At 50.9% G+C, this 25,633-nt stretch overlaps 1 protein-coding gene and 1 long non-coding RNA gene across 2 annotated transcripts in view; one reads left to right on the forward strand and one right to left on the reverse strand.

Moving 5' to 3' along the window:
* Positions 1 to 8,779: 8,779 nt before the first annotated feature.
* LOC132383706 (tyrosine-protein kinase Mer-like) overlaps positions 8,780 to 25,633 on the reverse strand; it is a 30,785-nt gene continuing 13,931 nt past the window's right edge. The window contains exons 6-7 of the mRNA XM_059954896.1: positions 18,937 to 19,073; positions 8,780 to 9,698 (exon numbers count right to left, since the gene is read on the reverse strand). Of these exons, the coding sequence (XP_059810879.1) occupies positions 9,437 to 9,698; positions 18,937 to 19,073 (399 nt within the window). The 3' untranslated portion in view covers positions 8,780 to 9,436. The remainder of the gene's footprint in view (positions 9,699 to 18,936; positions 19,074 to 25,633) is intronic.
* Positions 10,476 to 14,058, forward strand: LOC132384009 (uncharacterized). Its single transcript, XR_009508824.1, has 2 exons — positions 10,476 to 10,849; positions 11,918 to 14,058. It is a non-coding gene; the product is annotated as an uncharacterized LOC132384009 (long non-coding RNA).

Below are 25,633 nucleotides of genomic sequence, written 5' to 3' on the forward strand. Positions count from 1 at the left end.
GTGTCAACATCTAAAACAGGTTCAATACCGCCCCCTGCTGACCGGGAGGATTCAGGAGAGTGGTCCCAACATCTAAAACAGGTTCAATACCGCCCCCTGCTGACCAGGAGGATTCAGGAGAGTGGTCCCAACATCTAAAACAGGTTCAATACCGCCCCCTGCTGACCGGGAGGATTCAGGAGAGTGGTCCCAACATCTAAAACAGGTTCAATACCGCCCCCTGCTGACCGGGAGGATTCAGGAGAGTGGTCCCAACATCTAAAACAGGTTCAATACCGCCCCCTGCTGACCGGGAGGATTCAGGAGAGTGGTCCCAACATCTAAAACAGGTTCAATACCGCCCCCTGCTGACCGGGAGGATTCAGGAGAGTGGTCCCAACATCTAAAACAGGTTCAATACCGCCCCCTGCTGACCGGGAGGATTCAGGAGAGTGGTGTCAACATCTAAAACAGGTTCAATACCGCCCCCTGCTGACCGGGAGGATTCAGGAGAGTGGTCCCAACATCTAAAACAGGTTCAATACCGCCCCCTGCTGACCGGGAGGATTCAGGAGAGTGGTGTCAACATCTAAAACAGGTTCAATACCGCCCCCTGCTGACCGGGAGGATTCAGGAGAGTGGTCCCAACATCTAAAACAGGTTCAATACCGCCCCCTGCTGACCGGGAGGATTCAGGAGAGTGGTGTCAACATCTAAAACAGGTTCAATACCGCCCCCTGCTGACCGGGAGGATTCAGGAGAGTGGTCCCAACATCTAAAACAGGTTCAATACCGCCCCCTGCTGACCGGGAGGATTCAGGAGAGTGGTGTCAACATCTAAAACAGGTTCAATACCTCCCCTGCTGACCGGGAGGATTCAGGAGAGTGGTCCCAACATTTAAAACAACACACACAAAATGCTGGTGGAACACAGCAGGCCAGGCAGCATCTATAGGGAGGAGCACTGTCGACGTTTTGGGCCGAGTTAGGCTCCATAATGAGTCAACCTACACCTGGGGAAGTGATGGCCCCCTTCCTGTTAGACTGTTTGAGGTAACTTACCTTTCTTACTTCTCTTCGAGTATTTGCGTATCCGTGCACCTGTACTCTACTGTGACACTGTCGTTTCCTTTGGGATCAATAAAGTATCTCCCCTGGGTCCCCTCCTCCTTCCTTTTATCCTGTGGTCCACTCCCCTCTCCAGCCCTTGATCTTCCCCTCCCGCCTGGCTTCACCAATCATCTTCCCCTTCCCCACCACCCACCCCCACTGACTGTTTAATTCAGGCATCCCCTCCTGCTTCCCTCTCCTTCCTGAAGAAGGCCCGAAGTGTTGACTGCTTACTCTTGTCCATGGACGCTGGGTTCCTCCAGCATTTGGAGCGTTTTGCTTGCGAGGTCCAGCATCTGCAGATTTTTTTTCTGGTTTTGATAGCTGTGGCCTGGATTTGAGGCCACGTGTGAGACCGAGACGCCAGGCAAACTTGGTTGTTTTCTCTGGAGTGGCAGAGGCTGAGGGGGGGGAATCTGAAAGAGGTTTATAAGGCTACGAGAGGCATTGATAGAGTGGACACCCTATCTCGTCCCCTGGGTTCAAATGCCTCATACCACAGAACACGCATTTAGGGTGAGAACGGTTACATTGAAAGGAAAGGACTTTCTTGTTATTGAGGGAGTGCAGCGTAGGTTCACGAGGTTAATTCCCGGAATGGCGGGACTGTCATATGTTGAAAGACTGGAGCGACTGGGCTTGTATACACTGGAATTTAGGATGAGAGGGGATCTGATTGAAACATATAAGATTATTAAGGGATTGGACACGCTAGAGGCGGGAAACATGTTCCCGATGTTGGGGGAGTCCAGAACCAGAGGCCACAGTTTAAAAATAAGGGGTAGGCAATTTAGAACAGAACTGAGGAAAAACTTTTTCACCCAGAGAGTTGTGGCGGTCTGGAATGCTCTGCCTCAGAAGGCAGTGGAGGCCAATTCTCTGGATGCTTTCAAGAAAGAGTTAGAAACTCTTAAAGATAGCGGAGTCAAGGGATGTGGGGAGAAGGCAGGAATGGGGTACTGATTGTGGATGATCAGCCATGATCACAGTGAATGGCGGTGCTGGCTCGAAGGCCAGAATGGTCCTTAACGAAAGGGTCTTGGCCTGAAATGTCGACTGTTTGCTATTTTTCACAGATGCTGCCTGGTTTGTTGCGTGCTGCCGGCATTTTGTGTGCGTTGTTTTGGATTTCCAGCGTCTGCAGATTTACTCATGTTTGGGATGTGAGGGGCAAGTCTTTTTAAACAGAGCGTGGGGGATGCCTGGAATCCTCTCCCCGAGGAGGCAGGAGAGGTAGATACAAATTACATTTATTGTCAACGTAGGCAGTATACAATCTGAGATTAGTCTTCCCCACAGACAGCCTCGAAACACAGGAACACCGTGGAACCCATTCAAAGAGAGAGAGGAAAAATCAGTCCCACATCCCCCCCACGTGCAAAGCAACTCGCGCAAATGATACCAGAACAGACGAGCGAAAACACCAAATGTAGAACCCCAAATCAGTTCAGCTCAGCGTTCACTAGCCCCGATTCAAAATGAACTAACAACGTAAATGAAGGAGCCATCCGAAAAGCTGGGAGCATGACGGAACGTGAACTAGAGCTCACAATCCACGAAACACGTCGACGAAACCCGCTCCGACAACATCGAGGGGGTGAGAGGGAGGGAGGGAGGGAGAGCAAGAGAGAGAGTGGGGGGAGAGAGGGAGAGAGAGGGAGAGAGGGAGAGAGGGAGGGAGAGGGAGAGAGAGGGAGAGAGAGAGGGAGAGAGAGGGAGAGAGGGAGAGGGAGAGAGAGGGAGGGGGAGAGAGGGTGTGGGAGGGGGGAGGGGAAGGGGGAGAGGGGAGGGGAACCGAGGAAGGAGAACACCGTCTGCCATCTTATCGTTGCTGTTGACACTGTGTTGAGTGTGTAACTTTGTATTTGGCTTACATTTTTCTTAGTAAGATTCACCCTGACCCCGCGCCCCCCCTTTCCAGTTGGCTGGTGGCGCAGTGAGATCAGCACCGGGCTGGAGAACGGAGGTTCCCGAGTTCGATCCAGTGACAGACCTTTCACGTGCCGGGCTGATGTCAATCCAGTGACTCCCGTACCATCCGTGCCGGGTTGATATCGAGCTCACAACTCAACCTCATAAAAAAAACACTGCCACCTCCAGTTTAAATACCCACGTGGAATATTGTGGAGGATCAAATACCCAAACCCAGCACGGCCCCCACTTGTCCCATTTAGCCTGTGTCAGTGTGGTGCAGTTTAGGACCCGGAGAATTCAGTGCGGTGGTCCTTAGGACCCAGCGGACCTCGGGACCCGCTGCCCGCAGTGTTTCTGTTCCGTCGACGGGAAGTGATCATAATTGAAAATAAAGTTGAAATAATAAAGTGTTTGGAAAGAGGTGAAACGCCATCGGTCATTGGAAAAGCGTTAGGCTACAGTCGGTCAACGATTGGAAAAATTTTGAAGGATAAGGTGGTATAATTATTGAAATACATACGTTTCTTGTGTTTTATAAACATAGAAAGGTAAAATATTTACTATATACTGAGACAAACGTTTGACTAACTGACGCTAAATAATACCGGCTGTACTTGTTCCAACTTATGTACAAATCCGACTTAAAGACGGACTCAGGAATGGAACTCGTTCGTAACCCGGGGACTGCGTGTAATGCGGTAAGCCTGCTGCAACACAGACAAAATGCTGGAGGAACTCACAAAGTCAGGCAGCATCTGTGGAAGGGAGTAAACAGTCGATGTTTCTGGCCGAGACCCTTCATCAGGAGTGGGAAGGAAGGGGAGAAGACATCAGAATGAAAAGGTTGGGGGGGGGGAGAAGGTAAAGGAGGGTGGCTGGAAGGTGAGGGGTGAAGCCAGGATGGAGGGAAAGGTCAAGGGCTGGAGAGGAAGGAATCTGATAGGAGAGGAGAGTGGGCCATAGGAGAAAGGGAAGGAGGAGGGGACCCAGGGGGAGGAGATAGGCAGGTGAGAAGAGGTAGGAGGCCAGAGTGGGGACTAGAAGAGGAGGAGGGAAATTTTTTTTTACAGGAAGGGTAAATCAATATTCATGCCATCAGGTTGGGGGCAACCCAGACGGAATGCAAGGTGTTAACTCTCAAGGATACGAGCCGTCAAGTTTTACAGCAGTCGAATTTATTTACTTATTCTGCCCTCCCATCAATTTAGCCCTGGGCTGACCCCAGGACAATCTGCAGTCGCCAGTCACCTGTGGGAGGGGAACTGGGCCCGCCCAGAGAAGGCCCCGCCAGGTGGACAGGAAGAACGCACGAAGCCTCTCACGCCAGGGCTGGTGGTGGGCCATCGGTGCACAGCAAGATCCCACAAGCAGTGCTGGGTCGTCCACAGATAGTCCGGCTCCTAGCTGGAAACGCCGAGGGCAACTCTGCCGCCCGTGGGAAAGACGCCGTGGGGGGGGGGGGGTATTTCCAGACCCGCCTCGTTTACTAACTCACCCCAGGGATGGCACATCTGGCCTCGCAGCTCTCACTCAGCGCTGGAACCGAGAGCGGTACCAGCTTAGACCACAAGAAACAAGCGCAGAATTAGGCCGTTCGGCCCATCGAGTTCCGCCATTCCATCATGGCTGATCCATTTTCCCTCTCAGTCCCAATCTCCTGCCTTCTCCTCGTATCCCTTCATTCCGACTAATCACGAATCTGTCAACCTCTGCCTTAAATATACATAAAGATGTGGCCTCCATGGCTGCTTGTGGAATGAATTCCACAGATTCACCACTCTCCAGCTAAAGGTATGCCTCCTCATCTCCATTCTAAAATGACGCCCCTCTACTCTGAAGCTCTGGTCTTAGACTCTCCCACCGTAGGAAACATCTTCTCCCCATCCACCCTGTTGAGGCCTTTCACCCCTCAATAGGTTTCAATGAGGTCACTCCTCATTCTTCTGAATTCCAGTGAGTCGAGGCCCAGAGCCATCAAACGTTCCTCATACGACAAGCTGTTCATTCCTGGATTCATTTCCCTGAACTTCCTTTGAACCCTCTCCAGTTTCAGCACTTCCTTTCGAAGATAAAGGGTCCAAACCTGCTCACAATTCTCCAAGTGAGGCCTCACTGGTGCTTTATAAAGCCTCACCATTACATCTCTGCTTTCAGTTTCTCAAAATGGATGCTGACATTCCCCCTGCCTTCCTCATCACAGACTCGACCCGCAAATTAGCCTTTCAGGGAATCCTGGAAGAGGACTCCCAAGTCCCTTTACATCTCAAATGTTGGTGTTTTCTCTCCATTTCTTTTACCAAAGTGCGTGTCCAAACACTATACTCCATCTGCCACCTCTTTGCCCATTCCCCTAACCTGTCTAAGTCCTTCTGTAACCCCTCCACCCCTCCATCTATCTTCATATCCTCTGCAAACTTTGCATGAAAGTAATCAATTCTGTCATCCAAGTCATTGACATATAATGTAAAAAGAATATTCCAGTATTTCAGATGTTAAATAAATTATCGTGATAATGGCCTACTCCCGCACCTATTGTCTATTATGACTATAATGTCACCAACTACTAAAGGACATATATATGAGGTAATCTCCACAAGAGCAAAAGGAAAAAGTGAGGATTCTTTTGTTTGCTAATGGAGTTAGTCATTTTGATGTGGATTGCCGCGTTGGATTGGGGTGTAGAAATGTTATTTTTCTCATAGCTTCAGTTACCCTATGCTTGCTTGTTGTTAGGGCATACTCAGACAGACAGACAGACTTTATTAATACCGAGGGAAATTGGGTTTTGTTACAGTTGCACCAGCCAAGAATAGAGTAGAAATAAAACAAAATAAAAACCAGAGATAATTAAATGATAATAAGTAAATAATGCCAAGTGGAAATAAGTCCAGGACCAGCCTATTGGCTCAGGGTGTCTGACACTCCGAGGGAGGAGTTGTAAAGTTTGATGGCCAGAGGCAGGAATGACTTCCTATGACGCTCAGTGTTACATCTCGGTGGAATGAGTCTCTGGCTGAATGTACTCCTGTGCCTAACCAGTACGTTATGGAGTGGATGGGAGACATTGTCCAAGATGGCATGCAACTTGGACAGCATCCTCTTTTCAGACACCACCGTCAGAGAGTTAGGGTACTCTGGAGCTAGGGTACATAGAAATTATTAATTTCACCAGCAACCAGTCTTCAGGTTTGAATGTGGCTTTCAGATTGGATTTAAACCACAGCTCAAAACAATTAGACCTTAAGTGCCCCACAGATGCATGAATGCAGCCTGGAGTCAGTAGAGATTAACATTCTTTTTGGGTTTCGGGGGGGGGGGGAAGAGTACAAAGAAGGAGGTGTGTGACAACTACATGTAAATCAAAGGAAGCATTGTAGATACATTGGAGAATTGTCCTGCTGTTACCTTTGACCTTTAGCATATAAAAACATCATGTAAATTTGGGCCGGTTCGGGCCCCTTCTTCCAATATGATGCCTGCGTCTCATTTTTGTGGAGTAAACATTTCCATATCCACCAGCTTCAGTGTCTCTTTGTTCATTGTTACAACAATTGTATTTCATTATATGGTGGTTGCCTGCTGTGTCCGATGGTGAATGAAAACCTGTGGGGGGGGGGGTGGGTGGAGAAGAGTTTTTAAAGTATTCCTTCATATAAATCACCTACGTACAACTGTGGTCAACTGTGGATTGACGGTGTGCATTTTGGGACCCATTTATTGTGAGATTGTGATACCCAGTGTGCTTTGTCCTGTGTGTGTGACTGTTAGTATTGTGTTTTGTACCTTGACCCCAGAGTAATGCTGTGCCATTTGGCCGTGTTCATATGTGGTTGAATGACAATTAAACTTGAATTGAATCGAATACATGTGATTGTTCAGTGAATTTTCTAGTGATCACGGTACAGCTGCCTCTGTGTTTTTCCAGAAACTTCTTAGTTTCCTGCAGCAGGGGTCACACGACTTGAATCTGGGTATTTTAAGGGTTGATTGTAATCACGGGCTTTCAGAGCATAAGGTGACCACGATAGCTTTTCCGTACGTCGCCTTCAGTTCTCGTTCCTGTACCAGTGAATAAAACGAGACCCTGTGCAAACAAGCTTTTTTGCCTCAACACACACAAAATGCTGTGGAACACAACAGGCCAAAACGCAGCATCTACAGGGAGAAGCGCTGTCGGCGTTTCGGGCTGAGACCCTTCGTCAGGACTCAAAACAGGTTCAATACCGCCCCCTGCTGACCGGGAGGATTCAGGAGAGTGGTTCCAACATCTAAAACAGGTTCAATACCGCCCCCTGCTGACCGGGAGGATTCAGGAGAGTGGTCCCAACATCTAAAACAGGTTCAATACCGCCCCCTGCTGACCGGGAGGATTCAGGAGAGTGGTCCCAACATTTAAAACAACACACACAAAATGCTGGTGGAATGCAGCAGACCAGGCAGCATCTATAGGGAGAAGCACTGTCGAGGTTTTGGGCCGAGACCCTCCGTCAGGAGCTTTATGTCTCATCCTTGACCTCACAGACCTCTAGAACGGATCAGGAACCAGCCGCCTATTCGCTCAGAGCTTTCAAGGGAGAATTAGGTGTGGGGGATGAGGAAAGAAAAGTGGGTTCAATGGGAGGGGAGCTAGCAGTGGTGAACCAATCGTTCTGGGTGCAACATCTCTGGAGATCTACCCTGGGCCTGACCTATCGACACAATTACGAAGAAGACACCCCGGCAGCTCTATCATATTAGGAGTTTGACGAGACGTGGGACGTCACCAAAGACCCGAGCACATTTCTACAGACATAGAGGATAGAGAGCATTCTAACTGGGTTGCATCGCCGTCTGCATGGGATTGGAAAAAGCTGATGGAAGTCACAGACCCGGCCGGCTCCATCGTATGCACCAGCCTTCCCCACCATCAAAGATACCTTCAAAAGGCGGTGCCTCAGAAAGGCATGATTAAGGACCCCCCACCACCCAGGACATGCCCTCTTCTCATTGCTACCATCAGGGAGGAGGTACAGGAGCCTGAAGACACACACTTAGCGATTCAGGAACAGCTTCTTCCCCTCTGCCATCAGGGAGGAGGTACAGGAGCCTGAAGACACACACTCAACGATTCAGGAACAGCTTCTTCCCCTCTGCCATCAGATTTCTACACTTACTCTAAAGACTGATTTATACTTCTGCGTAGGTTCTACGCCTTGGTGAGCGGCCTGCGCCGTTGTGAGCATTTACACCTGTGCGTTGGTGTGTCTGCGTCGCTCTGCAATTCACCACCAAAACGCTAGGTGGCGGCGGGGTCTCTACGCCACTGTGTAGAGTTTCTTCGTGAACTTCAAACAATGGTGACTGAGCGCATCACGTTGGAGTTGGAGATAATAAATGTTGAACAAGGGTTACTTTTAGTGAAATTACTGCAACACAGAAGAGAGAGAAGACGTCGGAGGAGATGGTGTGTGCGAGCATTGAACGGATCGAGGCAGAAGGAGGGTGAATTTTCTGTACTTGTCCGGCCACTGAGAGACACAGACGAGGAAATGCATTTCAAATATTTTTGGATGCCAGCAGGCAGATTTGACAACTCACGTTCTTCTTCTCCCTCAATTCAAAAATGGCGGAGATGGAGAACCGGAAATGCGGTGCTGCCGAGCAGACCAATCACAGTTGTTCCGGCCTGCGTTGCCGCAACGCGCAGTTACATTTTTGGATTCGACGCAGAAGTATAAATTGGCCTTGACTCACTACTTTTGCCCTCTTTTTTTCATTAATTTATTTTTCTTCCACATCAGTTTCAAATCATTTCTTTATTGCACTGCACCGCCGCTGCAAAATAACACATCTCATGACATTTTTTCGATGATAGTCAACCCGATTCCCATTCTCTTTGCGCCAGGAAGAATCAGTGACCAGGTCTGGCGCATCCCTACTGCGTCAGCACCATCTGGTGGCACTCAGGAGCTATTACAATGCCATCCGTCACCAACGCAGTTGAAGCCACCACCAGACCTGTTTCTTGACAACTTCAGCACCTCAAGGAACTTGTTTCTGTGTTTCCTTTTCGTCAGCCCCTGAGCAACTTGGGTTCTGAAAGCGAGGAAGAATTTTTTAAAAATCGCAGCGTCTAGAAACCTGTATTAAAAGCAAAAAGGCACTTCGATTGGAATGTTAAGTTGCTCTTTCCGCAGATGCTTGCTGAAAGTTGAGAGGAGGCAGTCTCATCGAGTCTCCTCTTCCAACTTTGTCCTCGTTTTCAGAGAGCACGCAGGGAAGTGGCAGAAGGCGTTTCGTCCTTTCCGCAGCTACCTCTTCGCGCTCCATCATTGCCGTGTTTCCCTGTCGAAAGCAGGAAAGGTTTCGAGGAACGATGACGCCAGGAAAAATTACACCCCGCGGCACGCTCCAAAGTTTCAATCCACACCAGTCCGACTCGTGCCCACGATGCTCAAAACCTTCCTCTGCAGAGGCTCCTCTCCTCCTCCTCCTCCTCCTCGTCTGTCTCCACTGCATAGATGTTCTCCACCCCACCCGCCCGGTCAGCGCGCTCGTCCGTCGCCCCTTGGGCCCCGATATTTATGTAGTGGGCCACGTCCTGGTCGTCCAGGGAGGGCAGGGCGGAGAGGAGCTCCTGGAGCCTCAGCCGGAGCTCGCTGAAGGTCGGCCGCTGCTCTGGCCTCGGGAACCAGCAGCTGAACATGAGGTGGTACCTGCAAAGAGAGGGCAGCAGTCAGAGGAGAGAGCCCTGAACCCAGAGACATCCATTCAAAAACAATAATAACAGTAAGTACTTTGCCGATCCTGAGAGGGAAATTATTTTGTTACAGCAGCAACTTTTAATAATTAATAATATCAACTAATAATAAAGTACTGAATAGTAATATGCACAATAATAATTTACCACGTGTTGGCGCATGGCCTAGTGGATAAGGCATCGGCCTAGTGATCTGAAGGTCACTGGTTCGAGCCTCAGCTGAGGCAGTGTGTTGTGTCCTTGTGCAAGGCACTTAACCACACATTGCTCTGCGACGACACCGGTGCCAAGCTGCTTGGGTCCTAGTGCCCTTCCCTTGGACAACATCGGTGGCGTGGAGAGGGGAAGGCCTGCAGCCTGGGCAACTGCCGGTCCCCCATACAACCCTGCCCAGGCCTGCGCCCTGGAAAAACCTTCCAAGGCACAAATCCATGGTCTCACGAGACTAACGGATGCCAACCGTTAAATTTAATAAAACAGAGACCATTGTACTATGATAATACCTCATTCAACAATATTAAGGCTACCCATAATGAAGATTAAAGATTCAAAGTACATGTATTATCAACATATGTATGCAGTATAGAATCCTTAATAACTCATCTCTTTCTACCTTAGGCCACGAACGTATCAATCACTGATGAGTTATTAACTTCAAACTTTCCGCATAATCTCTCAAAGAGTTGAACTGCACGTGCATGTAACGAGAGCTGTATAGCTCATCTCCTACCGTAGGCCACAAACTTATCAATCACCCCTGCTGTGGACACTTTCTGGAGGTCCAAGATCCGTACGCTCCACGACCGCTGGACTAGGTGTGTAAATGTAGGAGGGGACTGTGTTGCAAAATAAATGTACTTGGTTTTGTAAAACGGACTCCTTCGACCTTAGGCCAGGTACTTATCAATCACCCCTCGTATAGGACACAAAATCGAAAGAATCCAGGCACAATTCAATTCAGGTCGGTTCCAGTTCGATCCAGCTCTGTGACGTTCATTATGGGTAGGCCGGCCCAATCAAAGTCGCCCGAAGTGACGACACAGAATGTCAAAATTTACTGTGAAACAGTCGAACACAATGTTTTATTCTGTTCGGAGATACAGCACGGTAAGCCCACGCTGTCGGATTACACCTGTACGCCTCTGGAATGTGGGAGGAAACCGGAGCAGGGATGGGGAGAGGGAGAGGGGGGAGAGGGAGAGGGGGAGAGAGGAGGGAGAGTGGGAGAGAGGACGGAGGAGGGATGGGGAGAGGGAAAGGGGAGGGAGAGGAGGGAGAGGAGGGAGGAGGGATGGGGAGAGGGAAAGGGGAGGGAGAGGGGGGAGAGGGGGAGAGAGGAGGGAGGAGGGATGGGGAGAGGGAAAGGGGAGGGAGAGGGGGGAGAGGAGGGAGGAGGGATGGGGAGAGGGAAAGGGGAGGGAGAGGGGGGAGAGGGGGAGAGAGGAGGGAGGAGGGATGGGGAGAGGGAGAGGGGGAGAGAGGAGGGAGGAGGGATGGGGAGAGGGAGAGGGTGGGGAGGGGGAGAGGGAGGGGAGAGAGGAGGGAGGGATGGGGAGGGGGAGAGGGGGAGGGGGGAGAGAGGAGAGTGGGAGAGAGGAGGGAGGAGGGATGGGGATGGGGAGAGGGAAAGGGGGAGGGAGAGGGGGGAGAGGGGGAGAGAGGAGGGAGGAGGGATGGGGAGAGGGAGAGGGGGAGAGGGAGAGGGGGAGAGAGGAGGGAGGAGGGATGGGGAGGGAGAGGGGGAGGGGGAGAGAGAGGGGAGAGAGGGGGGAGAGGGGGAGAGAAGGAAGAGGGGTAGGAGAGAGAGGGGGATAGGAGAGAGGGGATAGGGGAGGGGGAGGAGGGAGAGGAGGAAAGGGGAGGGGAAGAGTGAGGGGAGAAGGGGAGGGAGAGGGAGAAGCAAAAACAAATTGTGCAAACAATAAAATTAAGCAATCTGAAGTTCACAACCCTGGAGCCGATTCAGAAGTCCACTCGTTGCAGAATACAACCTCCGTCCAGAGACAAGGAAACTCCGAACTGGCCTGCCTCTCGCCTCCGACTCCGACACCAGGACCGTTTCACTCCAGCCCAATGCTTAAATCGCACAGGGCTCGGGTCGGTCCTCACCCGTGGGTTCGGGCTCCGCGGCCTCGATTACGGCCGGCACCTGACCTTTTGCATTCCTATCAATAGGGGCCCGGTGAATTCCCGCTACCCAGGTTTTGGACCCTGGCCTCACGTGGAGCAGGCGTGGATCTCCCCGGGACCCCGGTTTCTCCCCACGCTCGCAAAGGTGGCGTTGGAGGGTTCCGGTCCATGTACGTTTGTCCCGCGTACACGGAAACGTACGGTGAAATGCGTGAACAGCCCGAGGCGATGCTGGGGGGCAGCACGCAAGAGTCACCGCACATTCCAGAACCGACACAGCACGCCCACGACGCTCGGCCGAACACAGAACACAACGAGGAATAAAACAGAAGAAATAACAAGCCCCATTACCCAGGACAGCCTCCAGTGGATGGTGTCATTTACCTGGAGTGTGGAAAACGGCAGGAGGATTGGGGAACTAAGAATCACAGAACCCAACAGCACAGAAAGTGGCCCTTCAGCCCATCTAGTCCCTGCCAAATTCTGCCTGCTCCCATCCACCTGCACCAGGACCGTAGCCCTCCATACCCCTCCCATCCCTGTACCCACCAAAACGTCTCTGAAAAGTTGAAATCTACCTTTTTGTGGACCCATCGCTTCCTGACTGAGCGATCTTCAGGCCGCAGACTTACGGGACGTCTCACCCACACCAAGCCTTCAACTTGCCGTCTCCACCCACCTGCCCCGGCACCGTACCCCTCCCGCCAATGTAACTGTCAAATTTCTCCTAATTGTTGAAATCAAACCCATGTCCACCACTTGTGCCGGCAGCTCGTTCCACACTCTCACCGCCCTCTGAGTGAAGAAGTTCCCCCTCATGTTCCCCTTCAACCTCTCACCTTTCACCCTTAACCCATGACCTCTGGTTGCCGTCCCAGCCACCCTTGGTGGAAAAGGCCTGCTTCCATTTCTCCCTCACAATTTTGAATGCCTCCATTGAATCTCCCCTTATTCTCCTATGCTCAGGGAAGAAGAAGTCCTAACCAATTCTAAACTTTCTCGATTATTCAGGTCCTCAAGACCCAGCAATTTTCTTTGTACTCTTTCAATCTTATTGATATCTCTTCCTGTAGGTGGAGATGTACTGTACGTAGTCGATGAGAAGGGAGAATCTGTTACAGAGAAGCAAGCTGGAATGAATGAGATTGAAAGGCCTAGATAGAGTGGACATAGAGAGGATGTTTCCTACAGTGGGGGAGTCTAGGACCAGAGGACACAGATAGATTGGATGTGGAGAGGATGTTTCTTATAGTGGGGGAGTTTAGGACCAGAGGGCACAGATAGAGTGGATGCAGAGAGGATGTTTCCTATAGTGGGGGAGTCTAGGACCAGAGGACACAGATAGAGTGGACGTAGAGAGGATGTTTCCTGTGGTGGGGGAGTCTGGGACCAGAGGGCACAGATAGAGTGGATGTGGAGAGGATGTTTCCTATAGTGGAGGAGTCTAGGACCAGAGGGTACAACCTCCGAATAGAAGGACGTCCTTTTAGAACAGAGATGAGGAGGAATTTCTTTACCAGAGAGTGGTGGATCTGTGGAATTCGTTGCCACAGACGGCTGTGGAGGCCCAGTCATTGGGTATATTTCAAAGTGGAGGTGGACAGCTTCTTGATTCGTAAGGGTGTCATTGGTTACGGGGTTTGCGGGTGGGGGAAAGCAGAAGAATGGGGTTGAGAGGGAAAATTAGTCAGCCATGACAGCATGCCAGAGCAGTATCAGTGGGCCAAATGTCTTATTGACCTACTTAACCCTTCCCTTACTTCTGTGCATTGTGATCGCTAATCATCGGCTTCAAAGCCCGAGGGTTTAAGGAATGGGCTCGCGGACAGGGAGGATTGATTTCCAGTGACTGAGCCATTTTCCTTCCGCGTTCACTCTGAAAGACCAGCCTGGGCTGCTGGGCTCCGTGCCCGCTAATGCGATGAACTGCTCACCCAGGCTTCGGGGCCTACTCCAGGGGATCGGATCTGAGGACTCGATTCTGGCTCGGGATGCTGCTATTCGCTTCAGTTGTTGCAAGATCTGTATTTTTTTTTACTTTCTCCTACGAGTATTGGTCTTTCATTTTTAATTTGAATTTTTTCTCTTTAGTCGGGCTCTTTCGGGTTGCTTGCTTTGCAGCTACCTGCGAGCGAGCAAATCTCAAGGGTTGTACATTCAGTGGTAATAAATGAATCTTGGAATCCCTTTAGGAATGACGGTTATGTGTTGCTGTCCTCTTGCCTATTAAGCGAACTGCCCGAACCAGCTGCCACAGATGGCTGTGGAGGCCAAGTCACTGAGTGTTATAGGAGCCACGTATCTATTTTTGGTCCATTGGAGCCACATATCCACTTTCTGTCTAAACTTTGTGGTGCATTTATTATGGTAATCCAGCACATGGGTTGGGGCGGGGTGTAAGATAATGCCGATACCTACATATTCTTGTTTTGTTCGTTGTTTCAGTCAACAGGGAATGAGATTTTCTTGCTGGCCTTTATTAGACTGCTGAAATACACTAATCAGTTACGCTAACTTCATTATTCTGCTAATTGGAACGCTCAGTTGCGCTGATTTGAACATGAAGATCGCTAATTTAGTTTCGTTCTTTTCTTTTTAATCAATACGAGATGGCTCGCGAAGAGTGTTCGAAGGCCCTGGGCCTGTATTCACTGGGATTCAGAAGAATGGGGGGGGGGGGGGTGACCTCATTGAAACAGCTCGAATGGTGAAAGGCCTTGAGAGAGTTAATGTGGAGAAGATGTTTCCAATGGTGGGGGAGCCTAGGACCAGATTGGGGGGGGGGGGGCGTCCCTTTGGAGCGGAGAAGAGGAGGAGGAATTTCTTCAGCCAGGGAGTGATGAATCTGTGGAATTCGTTGCCACAGGCAACTGTGGAGGCCAAGTCTTTATGTTGATAGATCCCTGATTAGTCAGGGCATGAAGGGATACGGGGAGAAGGCAGGAGATTGGGGACTGAGAGGGAAATTGGATCAGCCATGATGGAATGGGGGAGCAGAATCAATAGACCAAATTTGCTAAGATCAAACTCACCCTTTCCTTTCACGTAGCCCTCCATTTTTCTACCACCCATGAGCCTATCTTAAATGTCCCTAATGTATCTGCCTCTGACCCCACCCCAGAAGCAGAACTATTGTGGCCATTCACCTTAGCCCTGCATTTCCCTCCCCCCCCCAAAGTTTATAATGTGGCCATTGGAGTCAGGTCACAAACACGAGGAAATCTGCAGACGCTGGAAATCCGAGCAACACACACAAAATGCTGGCGGAACTCAGCTGGCCAGGCAGTGTCTGTGGAAAAGAGCGAACTGTCAACGTTTTGGGCCGAGACCCTTCATCAGGACTGGAGGGAAAAAAAGCTGAGGGGTAGATTTAAGAAGTGGGGGGGCAGAGAGAAACACACAGGGTGACAGGTGAAACCGGGGGAGGAGCGATGAAGCAAAGAGCTGGGAAGTTGATTGCTGAAAGAAGCAGAAGGCCATGGGAGAAAGAAAAAGGGAGGTAGAGCACCAGAGGGAGGTGATAGGCAGGCAAGGAGATGAGGTGAGAGAGGGAAAAGGGGATGGGGAATGGTGAAGGGGTGGGGAACATTACTAGACGTTTGAGAAATCAAAGCTTATACCATCAGGATGGAGGCTACCCAAACGGAATGTAAGGTGTTGAGTGTCAGTAGAGGAGGCCATGGCATCCGTTAGTCCTGTGAGACCATGGATTTGCGCCTTGGAAGGTTTCCAGGGCGCAGGCCTGGGCAGGGTTGTGTGGGAGACCGGCAGTTGCCCAAGCTGCAGGCCTTCCCCTCTCCACGCCACTGATGTTGTCCAAGGGAAGGGCACTAGGACCCAAGCAGCTTGGCACCGGTGTCGTCACAGAGCAACGTGTGGTTAAGTGCCTTGCTCAAGGACACAACACGCTGCTTCAGCTGAGGCTCGAACCAGTGACCTTCAGATCACTAGGCCGATGCCTTATCCACTAGGCCACGCGCTAACACTGGCCATGGATAGACATATCGGAATGGGAATGGGAAGTGGAATTAAAATGGGCAGCCTCTGGGAGATCCCGCTTTTACTGACGGACCGAGTGTATGCGTTATGTCGGGTCTCATCGATATACAGGAGGCCACCGGGAGCACCGGTCACAGTCGATGACCCTAACAGACTTGCAGGTCGATGACAGTCGATGACCCTAACAGACTTGCAGGTGAAGTGTCGCCTCATCTGTAAGGACTGTTTGAAGCCCTGAATGGTGGTGAGGGAAGAGGTGTAGGGGCAGGTGTAGCTCTTGTTCTGCTTGCAAGTTAAGTGCCGGGGGGTAGATCAGTGGGGAGGGACGAATGGACAAGGGAGTCACGTAGGGAACGATCCCTGCGGAAAGCCAGGGGAAGGTGTGGGAGGAAAAAAATGTGCTTGGTGGTGAAATCCAGTTGGAGGTGGCGGAAGTTACGGAGAGTTATGTGCTGGACACGAAGGGTGGTGGGGTGGTAGGTGAGGACAAGAGGAACCCTATCTCTGGTGGGGAGGTGGGAGGCTGGGGTAAGAGTAGATCTGCGTAAAATGGAAGAGGTGTGGTTGAGGGCAGCGTTGACGGTGGAGGAAGGGAAGCCTCTCTCTTTGAAAAAGGAGGACATCTCCTTCGTTCTGGAATGAAAAGCCTCATCCTGAGAGCAGATGTGGTAGAGACAGAAGAATTGAGAGAAGGGGATAGTGTTTTTACAAGTAACAGGATGGGACGAGGTATAGTTCAAGTAGCTGTGGGAGTTTCTGGGTTTGTAATAGACATCGGTGGATAAGCTGTCTCCGGAGACAGAGCCAACGAGATTCAGAAAGGGGAGGGAAGTGTCAGAAATGGACCAGGTAAATTTAATGGCAGGGTGGAAGTTGGAGGTAGAGTGGATGAAATCGACACCTACACCCTTTGTTTGAAGGAAGTGGGAGAAGCCAAGGGAGAAATTGTTAAGTGTGAGGACATTTCAGTAGGCAAAAGAGAGTGGTGGTGGAGAGGAACTGGCTGGGTCTGGTGTCCAGAAAGAAACAGAGAACATTGAGGCCTTCCTGGTGGGGAATGGAGGTGTATGTGGACTGGACATCCATGGAGAAAATAAGATGGGGGCCAGGGAACTTGAAATCGAAGAGATCCAGAGCCTGTGAAGAGTTACGGATGTAGGTAGGAAGGGACTGAACCAAGGGGGCAATAAGAGTCAAGATATACAGATATGAGCTCAGTGGGGCAGGAACAAGCTGAGACAATGGGTCTACTTGGGCAAGCGGGTTTGTGGATCTTGGGTAGGAACCAAAACGGGAGGTGTGGGGTGTAGGAACCTGCCCCACTCTTAATAATTTCTCTTTTGCCTCCTCCCTCTTCTTTCAAACAAAGGGCGTAGCCACGGGCACTGGCATGGGACCCAGCTATGCCTGCCTGTTTGTCGACTACGTGGAACAGTCTATGTTCCGAGCCGACACTGGTGACTATCCCGCACTTTTCCCACACTACATCGAAGACTGCATTGGAGCTGCTTCCTGTGCCGAGCTAATCGATTTCATCCACTTTGCCTCTAACTTCCGCTCTGTCCTCAAGTTCACTGGGTCCATTTCCGACACCTCCCTCCCCTTTCTTGATCTGTCTCTAACCTTGGAGACAGCTTATTCACCGATGCCCTTTATAAACCCACGGATTCTCACATCTACCTGGACTACACCTCGTCCTGCCTCGTTACTGTAAGAACACCATCCCCTTCTCTCAATTCCTCCACCACATCTACTCCCACATCTACTTCTCCACCACATCTACTCCCAGAATGAGGCTTTTCACTCCAGAATGAAGGAGGTGACCTCCTTTTTCAAAGGAAGGGGCTTCCCTTCCTCCACCGTCAAGGCTGCCCTCAACCCCATCCCTTCCATTTTACATACATCTGCTCTTACCCCATCCTCCCATTGCCCTACCAGGGATAGGATTCCTCTTGTCCTCGCCTACCACCCCACCAGTTTCCGCATCCGGCACACAATTCTCTGAAACTTCTGCCATCTCCAACAGGATCCCACCACCAAGCACGTCTTTCCCTCCCCACCCTTTCTGCTTTCCGCAGGGATCATTCCCTACGCGACTCCCTTGTCCATTCATCCCTCCTCATTGATCTCCCTCCTGGCACTTGTCCTTGCAGCGGAACAAGTGCTACACCTGCCCCTACACCTCCTCCCTCACCACCATTCAGGGCCCCAAACGGTCCTTCCAGGTGAGGCAACACTTCACCTGTGAGTCTGTTGGGGTCATTTACTGTGACCGGTGCTCCCGGTGTGGCCTCCTGAATATCAGTGAGTCCTCATGTAGATTGGGAGATCATTTCGCTGAGCACCTGCACTCTGTCTGCCAGAGAGAGCGGGATCTCCTAGTGGCCACCCATTTTAATTCCACTTCCCATTCCCAATCCGATATGTCCATCCATGGCCTCCTCTACTGTCGCGATGAGGCCACACTCAGGATGGAGGAACAACACCTTATATCCCGTCTGGGTAGCCTCCAACCTGATGGCATGAACATTGATTTCTGAAACTTCCAGTAATGCCCCCCACCCCTTCACCATTCCCCACCCCCTTTCCCCTCTCTCACCTCATCTCCTTACCCGCCCCTCGCCTCCCTCTGGTGCTCCTCCCCCCTTTTTCTTTCTTCCGTGGCCTTCTGCCTCTTTCACCAATCAACTTCCCAGCTCTTTACTTCATCCCTCCTCCTCCCGGTTTCACCTGTCGGCATCATGTTCTCTCCCCCTGCTTTTAAATCTAATCCTCAGCTTCTTCTCTCCAGTCCTGCCAAAGGGTCTCGGCCCAAAATGTCGACTGTACTCCTTTTCGAAATGCTGCCTGGCCTGCTGAGTTCCTCCAGCATCTTGTGTGCATTATTAGAATCAAGTTCTCCTTTACCCAGGTAATATCCTTGAAAACTCTGTTAATTCTCCCCAAGGTCTTTTGCCCGGGCTGAACACTCTCAGCTCTGGCCGCCTCTGCTAATGTGCTTTGTCCCCTCTTCCCCGACGCAGAGCATCGCATTAGTACGAGGAAGGAGAGGTGGTGGCACTTACAGTCTGTCGAGACAATCAGGTGGTTGTCTCAGCCGATGCCCTGCGTGTAGGAGGTCGTAAATCTCGTGGTTCTGTATGCCAGGGTACGGTGTCTTCCCCTGGGTAGCAATCTCCCACATCGTCACTCCAAAGGCCCACTGTGAATGGGGAGGGGGATGTGGCATAAACAGGAAGCCCCGTTATTCCATTGTGGCTGGTTGATTTCCCCTTTTTTACCCCATTCTCCAGCCTTCTACCCATAACCCTTAACCAAGAAACTTTCACTTTAAATACACCCAATGACTTGGCCTCCACCGCTCGTGGCAACAAATTCCACAGATTCACCACCCTCTGGCTAAAGTGATTCTCCCTCATTAAAAAGGATGGCCTTCTATTCCTTAGGCCATGCCCTCTGGTCCTAGACTCCCAACTATAGGAAGCATCCTCTCCACGTCCACTCTGTCTAGGCCTTTCAACCTTCTCTTCTTTTTCGGCTGTCCATCGATTTTGATGTTGACTGAGGCCTGGGCAAGATTGTATGGGAGACCGGCAGTTGCCCATGCCCTCTCCACACCATCGATGTTGTCCAGAGGAAGGGCACTAAGCCGATTCAGCTTGGCACCGGTGTCGTCGCAGAGCAACGTGTGGTTAAGTGCCTTGCTCAAGGACATGATGCGCTGCCTCAGCTGAGGCTCGAACCAGCGACCTTCAGATCACTAGGCCGATGCCTTATCCACTTGGCCAGGCGCCAACACGTGCCTTTCGATATTCGATAGGTTTCGACAGGTCCATTTAATGTCAGAGAAATGTATACCATATACATCCTGAAACTCTTTCTCTTCTCAAACATCCACAAAAACAGAGGAGTGCCCCAAAGAATGACAGTTCAATGTTAGAACCCCAAACCACCCCCAGCTCCCCCCCGCCCCACGCACAAGCAGCAGCCAAGGGACAGCCCCCCCCCCACCAGCAAAAAAGCATCTGCACCCCCACCGAGCACTCGAGCGCGCAGCAAAGCATCAATAAGACACAGACTTGCAGTACCCCAAAGACTACTCGTTCACCCGGTTTTCAACATACCACAGGCTCTCTCTCTCCCTAATAAGGGAAACAGAGGTGTCCCTGTTCCACAGCAAGAGGGGAGATGTAACAAAACAACTCTCCGATTTATGGTGTTAAAAGTCTGTTGCGTCGCTTTTTCTGTGCCCAGAGAACTCGGGCTTCAATCAGATCTTCCCTCATCCTTCTAAACCCTGGCAAGTACAGGACCAGGACCAGCAAACAAAAGATGCCCCTTGACGCTTCAAGGTGCATGTGATAAGTAAACGAGAATCTCGAATGCTATGGGGAGCGCAGAGGGATTGGCCGAGGGTAGGGGAGCTGTTATCATATGGAATGGTTCTAGTTCCGTCTCCATTTGAAACCACAATGTCAAACAAGAAACGGCAATGGAACTTTCAAAGATCAAAAGGTCAAAAGTAAGTTCATTACCAAAGTATGGACATTCACCATAGATTCATTTTCGTACAGGCATTCGCAGTAGATACAAAGAAAGACAATAGAGCCAAAGAAACCAAAGTGCAAAAGACAAACTGCACAAATGCAGAGCGATAGGTTAGCTAGATAGATAGATGGCTGGTTGGCACCCGTCTGTCTCGAAGGACGATGGGTGATGATCATCATCCCAAGCCCGGGCGGACGGTGTGGAGATCCTGAGGTGCCCCAGTCGTCAAGATCCCCCTCTCGGCCTCACCGGCAGAGTCCGAAGGAAAGCTTATGAAGCGATACGTTTGTCACCGGCTCGGCCGCAGGAGCTGCCGGGAGGATGTTCAGTGACGTCCAGCCGCCTTCGGGGCTCCGCTCCGGATCTGCTGTCTGAGCTTTACTCCCGTAGCCTCCGTCTCTCCCGAGGCAGTGGGGCTGTTTACCCATCGCCGGGGATCTGGTTCATGGGCACCAGGGCATGTCCACACGCCGGTGGGCCTGGCGTGCGACGTGTGCAGGGGCCGGACCTCCTCCCCGTCCCCTGTAGTTCGGCCCGAGTCTGAGAGGAGCGGAGACGCGACGCGAGGCTTGCTGTGGGAGAGGCCGTGTACTGGCAGGAGAGACTGACACATACAGCTCTCCTTTCCGCAAGACGGCCGGCCAGTGGTGGGAGCCAAGAGTGAGAGCGACAGGCACAACCCACTACACGACCACACTGGACGCGTCACAACAACTACTTTGACACCCATAGATAGATTAGATAGACAGATAAATAGGCAGATAGACAGATAGATATTAAGAACATGAGTTGTAGAGTCCTTGAACGTGGGTCCACAGGTTGTGAAATCAGTTCAGAGATGAGGTGAGTGAAGTTACCCATGCTGGTTCAGGACAGACAGACAGATGGACAGACTTTATTGATCCCGAGGGAAGCTGGGTTTCATTACAGCCGCACCAACCAAGAGTAGTGAAGAAATATAGCGATATAAAACCATAAATAATTAAGTAATAAGTTAATCATGCCAAGTGGAAATAAGTGGAGCTTGCTGTTGAGGGATAAGAACTGTTCCTGAACCTGGGGTGGTGTGGGATCAAAGACTCCTAAACCTCGATGAGGAAAAAGCATGGACTGGTTGATGGGGGTCTTTGATGACGCATTCTTTCTACTTTTTTTTAGTAGCAGAGCTCCTTGCTTGGTTACGGGAAGGGCTTTTCCCGTGATGGGCCGAGCTGCATCACGGCTTTGTAGGCTTCAGAGATCCCGGCCTCTCGGCGCGATGGCTCCCGCCATTCAACGTGACCGCAGCTGAATCCGGCCCAGGTCCCGATTCCCCCTTCTGCGCACCTGGCCTTCCGGTAACGCTCCCATTTCTGCCGGTCCCCGAGCAACGAGGGCCAAGAGGCCTTTTGGCCTTCCTTAGCCGCAGGTGACAGGGCAGTCGCTGGGGAGGTTGGCGTAAGCTCGCGAAGTGGGGCATCGTGGTAGCACAATGCCGATACAGCAGCAATCCCCACCGCTGCCTGTGGGGTGTTTGCGCTTTCTTCCTGCAACTGTGTGGGGTTTCTTCTGCGAGCTCTGGGTCGGTGAGGGCTCGCTGGGCCAGACAGGCCTGTGACCGTCCTGCATCCCTTAACAAAAATAATTTCAGGGCGATTGGAGGAGAGTATAGGGGGGTAAACTATAGGGCAGTAAGTTCTTTACTCGGAAGGGCCTCGGCCCGAAAGGTCGACCCTCTTTTTCTATGGATGCTGCCCGGCCTGCTGTTCCTCCACCATTTTGTGTGTGCATTGCTTTGGGTTTCCAGCGTCTGCAGATCTTCTCCTGCTTGTGATTTGAGAGAGCGGTGGGTGCGTTGAACGCCCGCGGTGGTGGAAGAGGCAAACATATTACGGGCGTTTGTACAACTCTTGGGGGGGGGAACACATGGATGATAGGAAAATGGAGGGCGACGGGGGAGGGGGGGAGAGAAGAGTTCGATTGAACTCAGAGAGGGTAGGTCAGCAGCACTTTGTGGGCTGAAGGGCCTGTGCAGTATGATCTGAAGGGCCGGGACTTTAGGTCGGTCGGTGACTCCATTCATTCACTCACCAACACCTACTGAGCCTCACGTTGAAAAGCCTACCCGGCTTATCCCTACCTCCGTGGGCATAAGTACACAGGAAAATGAGAGCAGGAGCAGGCCTCTAGGCCTCTCAGGGTTCTCCTGCCATTACGTAGGATTGCTCCACCCTGAGCCGACTCCTCTCCCCTAGGCCCTCAAGATTCAAGACTGAAATTTATATTCCACATATACAGTGAGACGTTGTTAACAACCAACACACCTACACAGGCCAAAAGATAAAGGAGAAGAATTAGGCCATTCGGCCCCTCAAGTCTGCTCCCTTGGAAACTTATACGCTTCGGCACGATTACCCCTCCAAACCTGCTGAAGTCCAAAGAAAGCAAATTTGAACCCTTTTCACCCTGAAGGCATGCTCTCAGCAATTCAGGAACAGCTTCCTTCCCCTCTGCCATCCGATTCCCAAATGGACATCGGACCCATCAACACTATCTCACTATTTTTTTATTTCTGTTTTTGCTCTACTGATTTATTAGAATCAGGTTTATTATCACCGGCATGTGTCGTGAAATTTGTTAACTTTGCAGCAGTTCAATGCAATACACAATATAGAAGAGAAAAAAATAAATAAATTAGTAGATCATTTACAGTACACACATATTGAATAGATAAAAATTGGGCAAAAAACAGAAATACTATATACTCAAAAAGTGAGGTAGCGTTCACAGGTTCAACGTCCGTTTAGGAATCGGATGGCAGAGGGGAAGAAGCTGTTATTGAATCACTGAGTTTGTGTCTTCAGGCTCCTGTACCCCCTCCCTGATGGCAGAGGGGAAGAAGCTGTTCCTGAATCGCTGAGTGTGTGCCTTCAGGCTCCTGTACCTCCTCCCTGATGGCAGAGGGGAAGAAGCTGTTCCTGAATCGCTGAGTGTGTGTCTTCAGGCTCCTGTACCTCCTCCCTGATGGCGGAGGGGAAGAAGCTGTTCCTGAATTGTTGAGTGTGTGTCTTCAGGCTCCTGTACCTCCTCCCTGATGGCGGAGGGGAAGAAGCTGTTCCTGAATCGCTGAGTGTGTGTCTTCAGGCTCCTGTACCTCCTCCCTGATGGCGGAGGGGAAGAAGCTGTTCCTGAATCGCTGAGTGTGTGTCTTCAGGCTCCTGTACCTCCTCCCTGATGGCAGAGGGGAAGAAGCTGTTCTTGAATCACTGAGTGTGTGTCTTCAGGCTCCTGTACCTCCTTCCTGATGGCAGAGGGGAAGAAGCTGTTCCTGAATCGCTGGGTGTGTGTCTTCAGGCTCCTGTACCTCCTCCCTGATGGCAGAGGGGAAGAAGCTGTTCCTGAATCACTGAGTGTGTGTCTTCAGGCTCCTGTACCTCCTCCCTGATGGCAGAGGGGAAGAAGCTGTTCCTGAATCGCTGAGTGTGTGTCTTCAGGCTCCTGTCCCTCCTACCTGATGGTAACAGTGAGAAAAGGGCATGCCCTGGGTGCTGGAGGTCCTTAATACTGGACACTGCCTTTCTCAGACACCGCTCGCTAAAGATGTCCTGGATACTCTGTAGGTTAGTGTCCAAAATGGAGTTGACTAGATTTACAACCCTCTGCAGCTTCTTTCCGTTACAGTAGCCCCTCCATACCAGACAGTGATGCAGCCTGTCAGAATGCTCTCCACGGTACAACGATATAAGTTTTTGAGTGTATTTGTTGACATGCCAAATCTCTTCGAACTCCTCATGAAGTACAGTCACTGACTTGCCTTCTTTATAACTGCATCGATATGTTGGGACCAGGTTAGATCCTCAGAGATCCTGACACCCAGGAACTATTTAAGATATTTACTGTAATTCAGTTTTTTCCCTCTCTGTTATTACGTAACGCTGCCGCAAAGTTAACAAGTTTCGCGACATTTGTTGGAGATATTCAACCTGATTCAGATTTAATCATACATGACAGGGCCACCATGTCATCCAGGGAGTTGGCCTAGACCTGGTCATCTAGATCGACTCCAATCAGAGGATCAGATTTGACCTACTTATGCCTACCAGAGGCGAGCTGGTCCCGTTGTAGTGAACTCCTCCCACAGCTTAACCAAAGCATCACACAGAACGCTGGAGGAACTCGGCGGGTCAGGCCGATGCCTTGGCCCGAGATCCTGCATCAGAACTGGAGAGGAAGGGGCAAGAAGCGAGAATAAGGTGCTGAGGGGGAGGGAAATGAGGGCACGGTGACAGGAGAAGCCAGGTGAGGAGCAAGGAGGGCGGATGAAGCAAGAGGCTGGGTGGTGATTGGCCGAAACGCTGAAGGGCTGAAGAAGGAGGAATCTAATTGGAGAGGAGAGTTGGTCTAACCAAGCAGAGTCAAGGCCCATCAGCTCCTTTACTTCCTGAGAAAGCTGAAGAAATTTGGCTTGTCCCCTAAAACCCTCACTAATTTTTATAGATGCACCGTAGAAAGCGTTTTCCTAGGGCGCATCACGACCTGTGTCCATGACTGGAAGAAGCTGCAGAAGATCGTGAACACAGCCCAGCACATCACACAAACCAATCTTCCATCCTTGGACTCACTTTACACCGCGCGCTGTTGGAGCAGTGCTGCCAGGATAATCAAGGACACGACCCACCCAGCCAACACACTTTTTGTCCCTCTTCCCTCCGGGAGAAGGTTCAGGAGCTTGAAGATTTGTACGGCCAGATTTGGGAACAGCTTCTTTCCAACTGTGATAAGACTGCTGAACGGATCCTGACCCGGATCTGGTCCGTACCTTCCAAATATCCGGACCTGACTTGCACTACCTTACTCTCCCTTTTCTATTTTCTAATTATGATTTATAATTAAAATTTTTATTATATTTACTTCGATTTGTACTCAAGGGAGCGTGAAGCGCAGAATCAAATATCCCTGTGATGATTGTACGCTCTAGTATCAATTGTTTGGTGACAATAAAGAGTGGCGGAAAGGGAATGAGGAGGGGCAGCAGAGGGAGGTGATGGGCGGCTGAGGGGAAGGGAGGGGTTTAGGAGGGGAGGAAATACCGGGACCTATCAAAATTAATGCTCATGCCGTGAGGAAGTTGCTTCGAGGCCAAGCAGCGTTTGACTTCACAGTGGGAAATAAGGGAAAGCCATTTCCCACCCAATCCCCCCCCCCACCCCGGGGTCGGGTACGCGTGCTAATGTG

The sequence above is a fragment of the Hypanus sabinus genome, chromosome 31, assembly GCF_030144855.1.
Source record: "Hypanus sabinus isolate sHypSab1 chromosome 31, sHypSab1.hap1, whole genome shotgun sequence".
In the NCBI taxonomy this organism is placed as follows: Eukaryota; Metazoa; Chordata; class Chondrichthyes; order Myliobatiformes; family Dasyatidae; genus Hypanus; species Hypanus sabinus.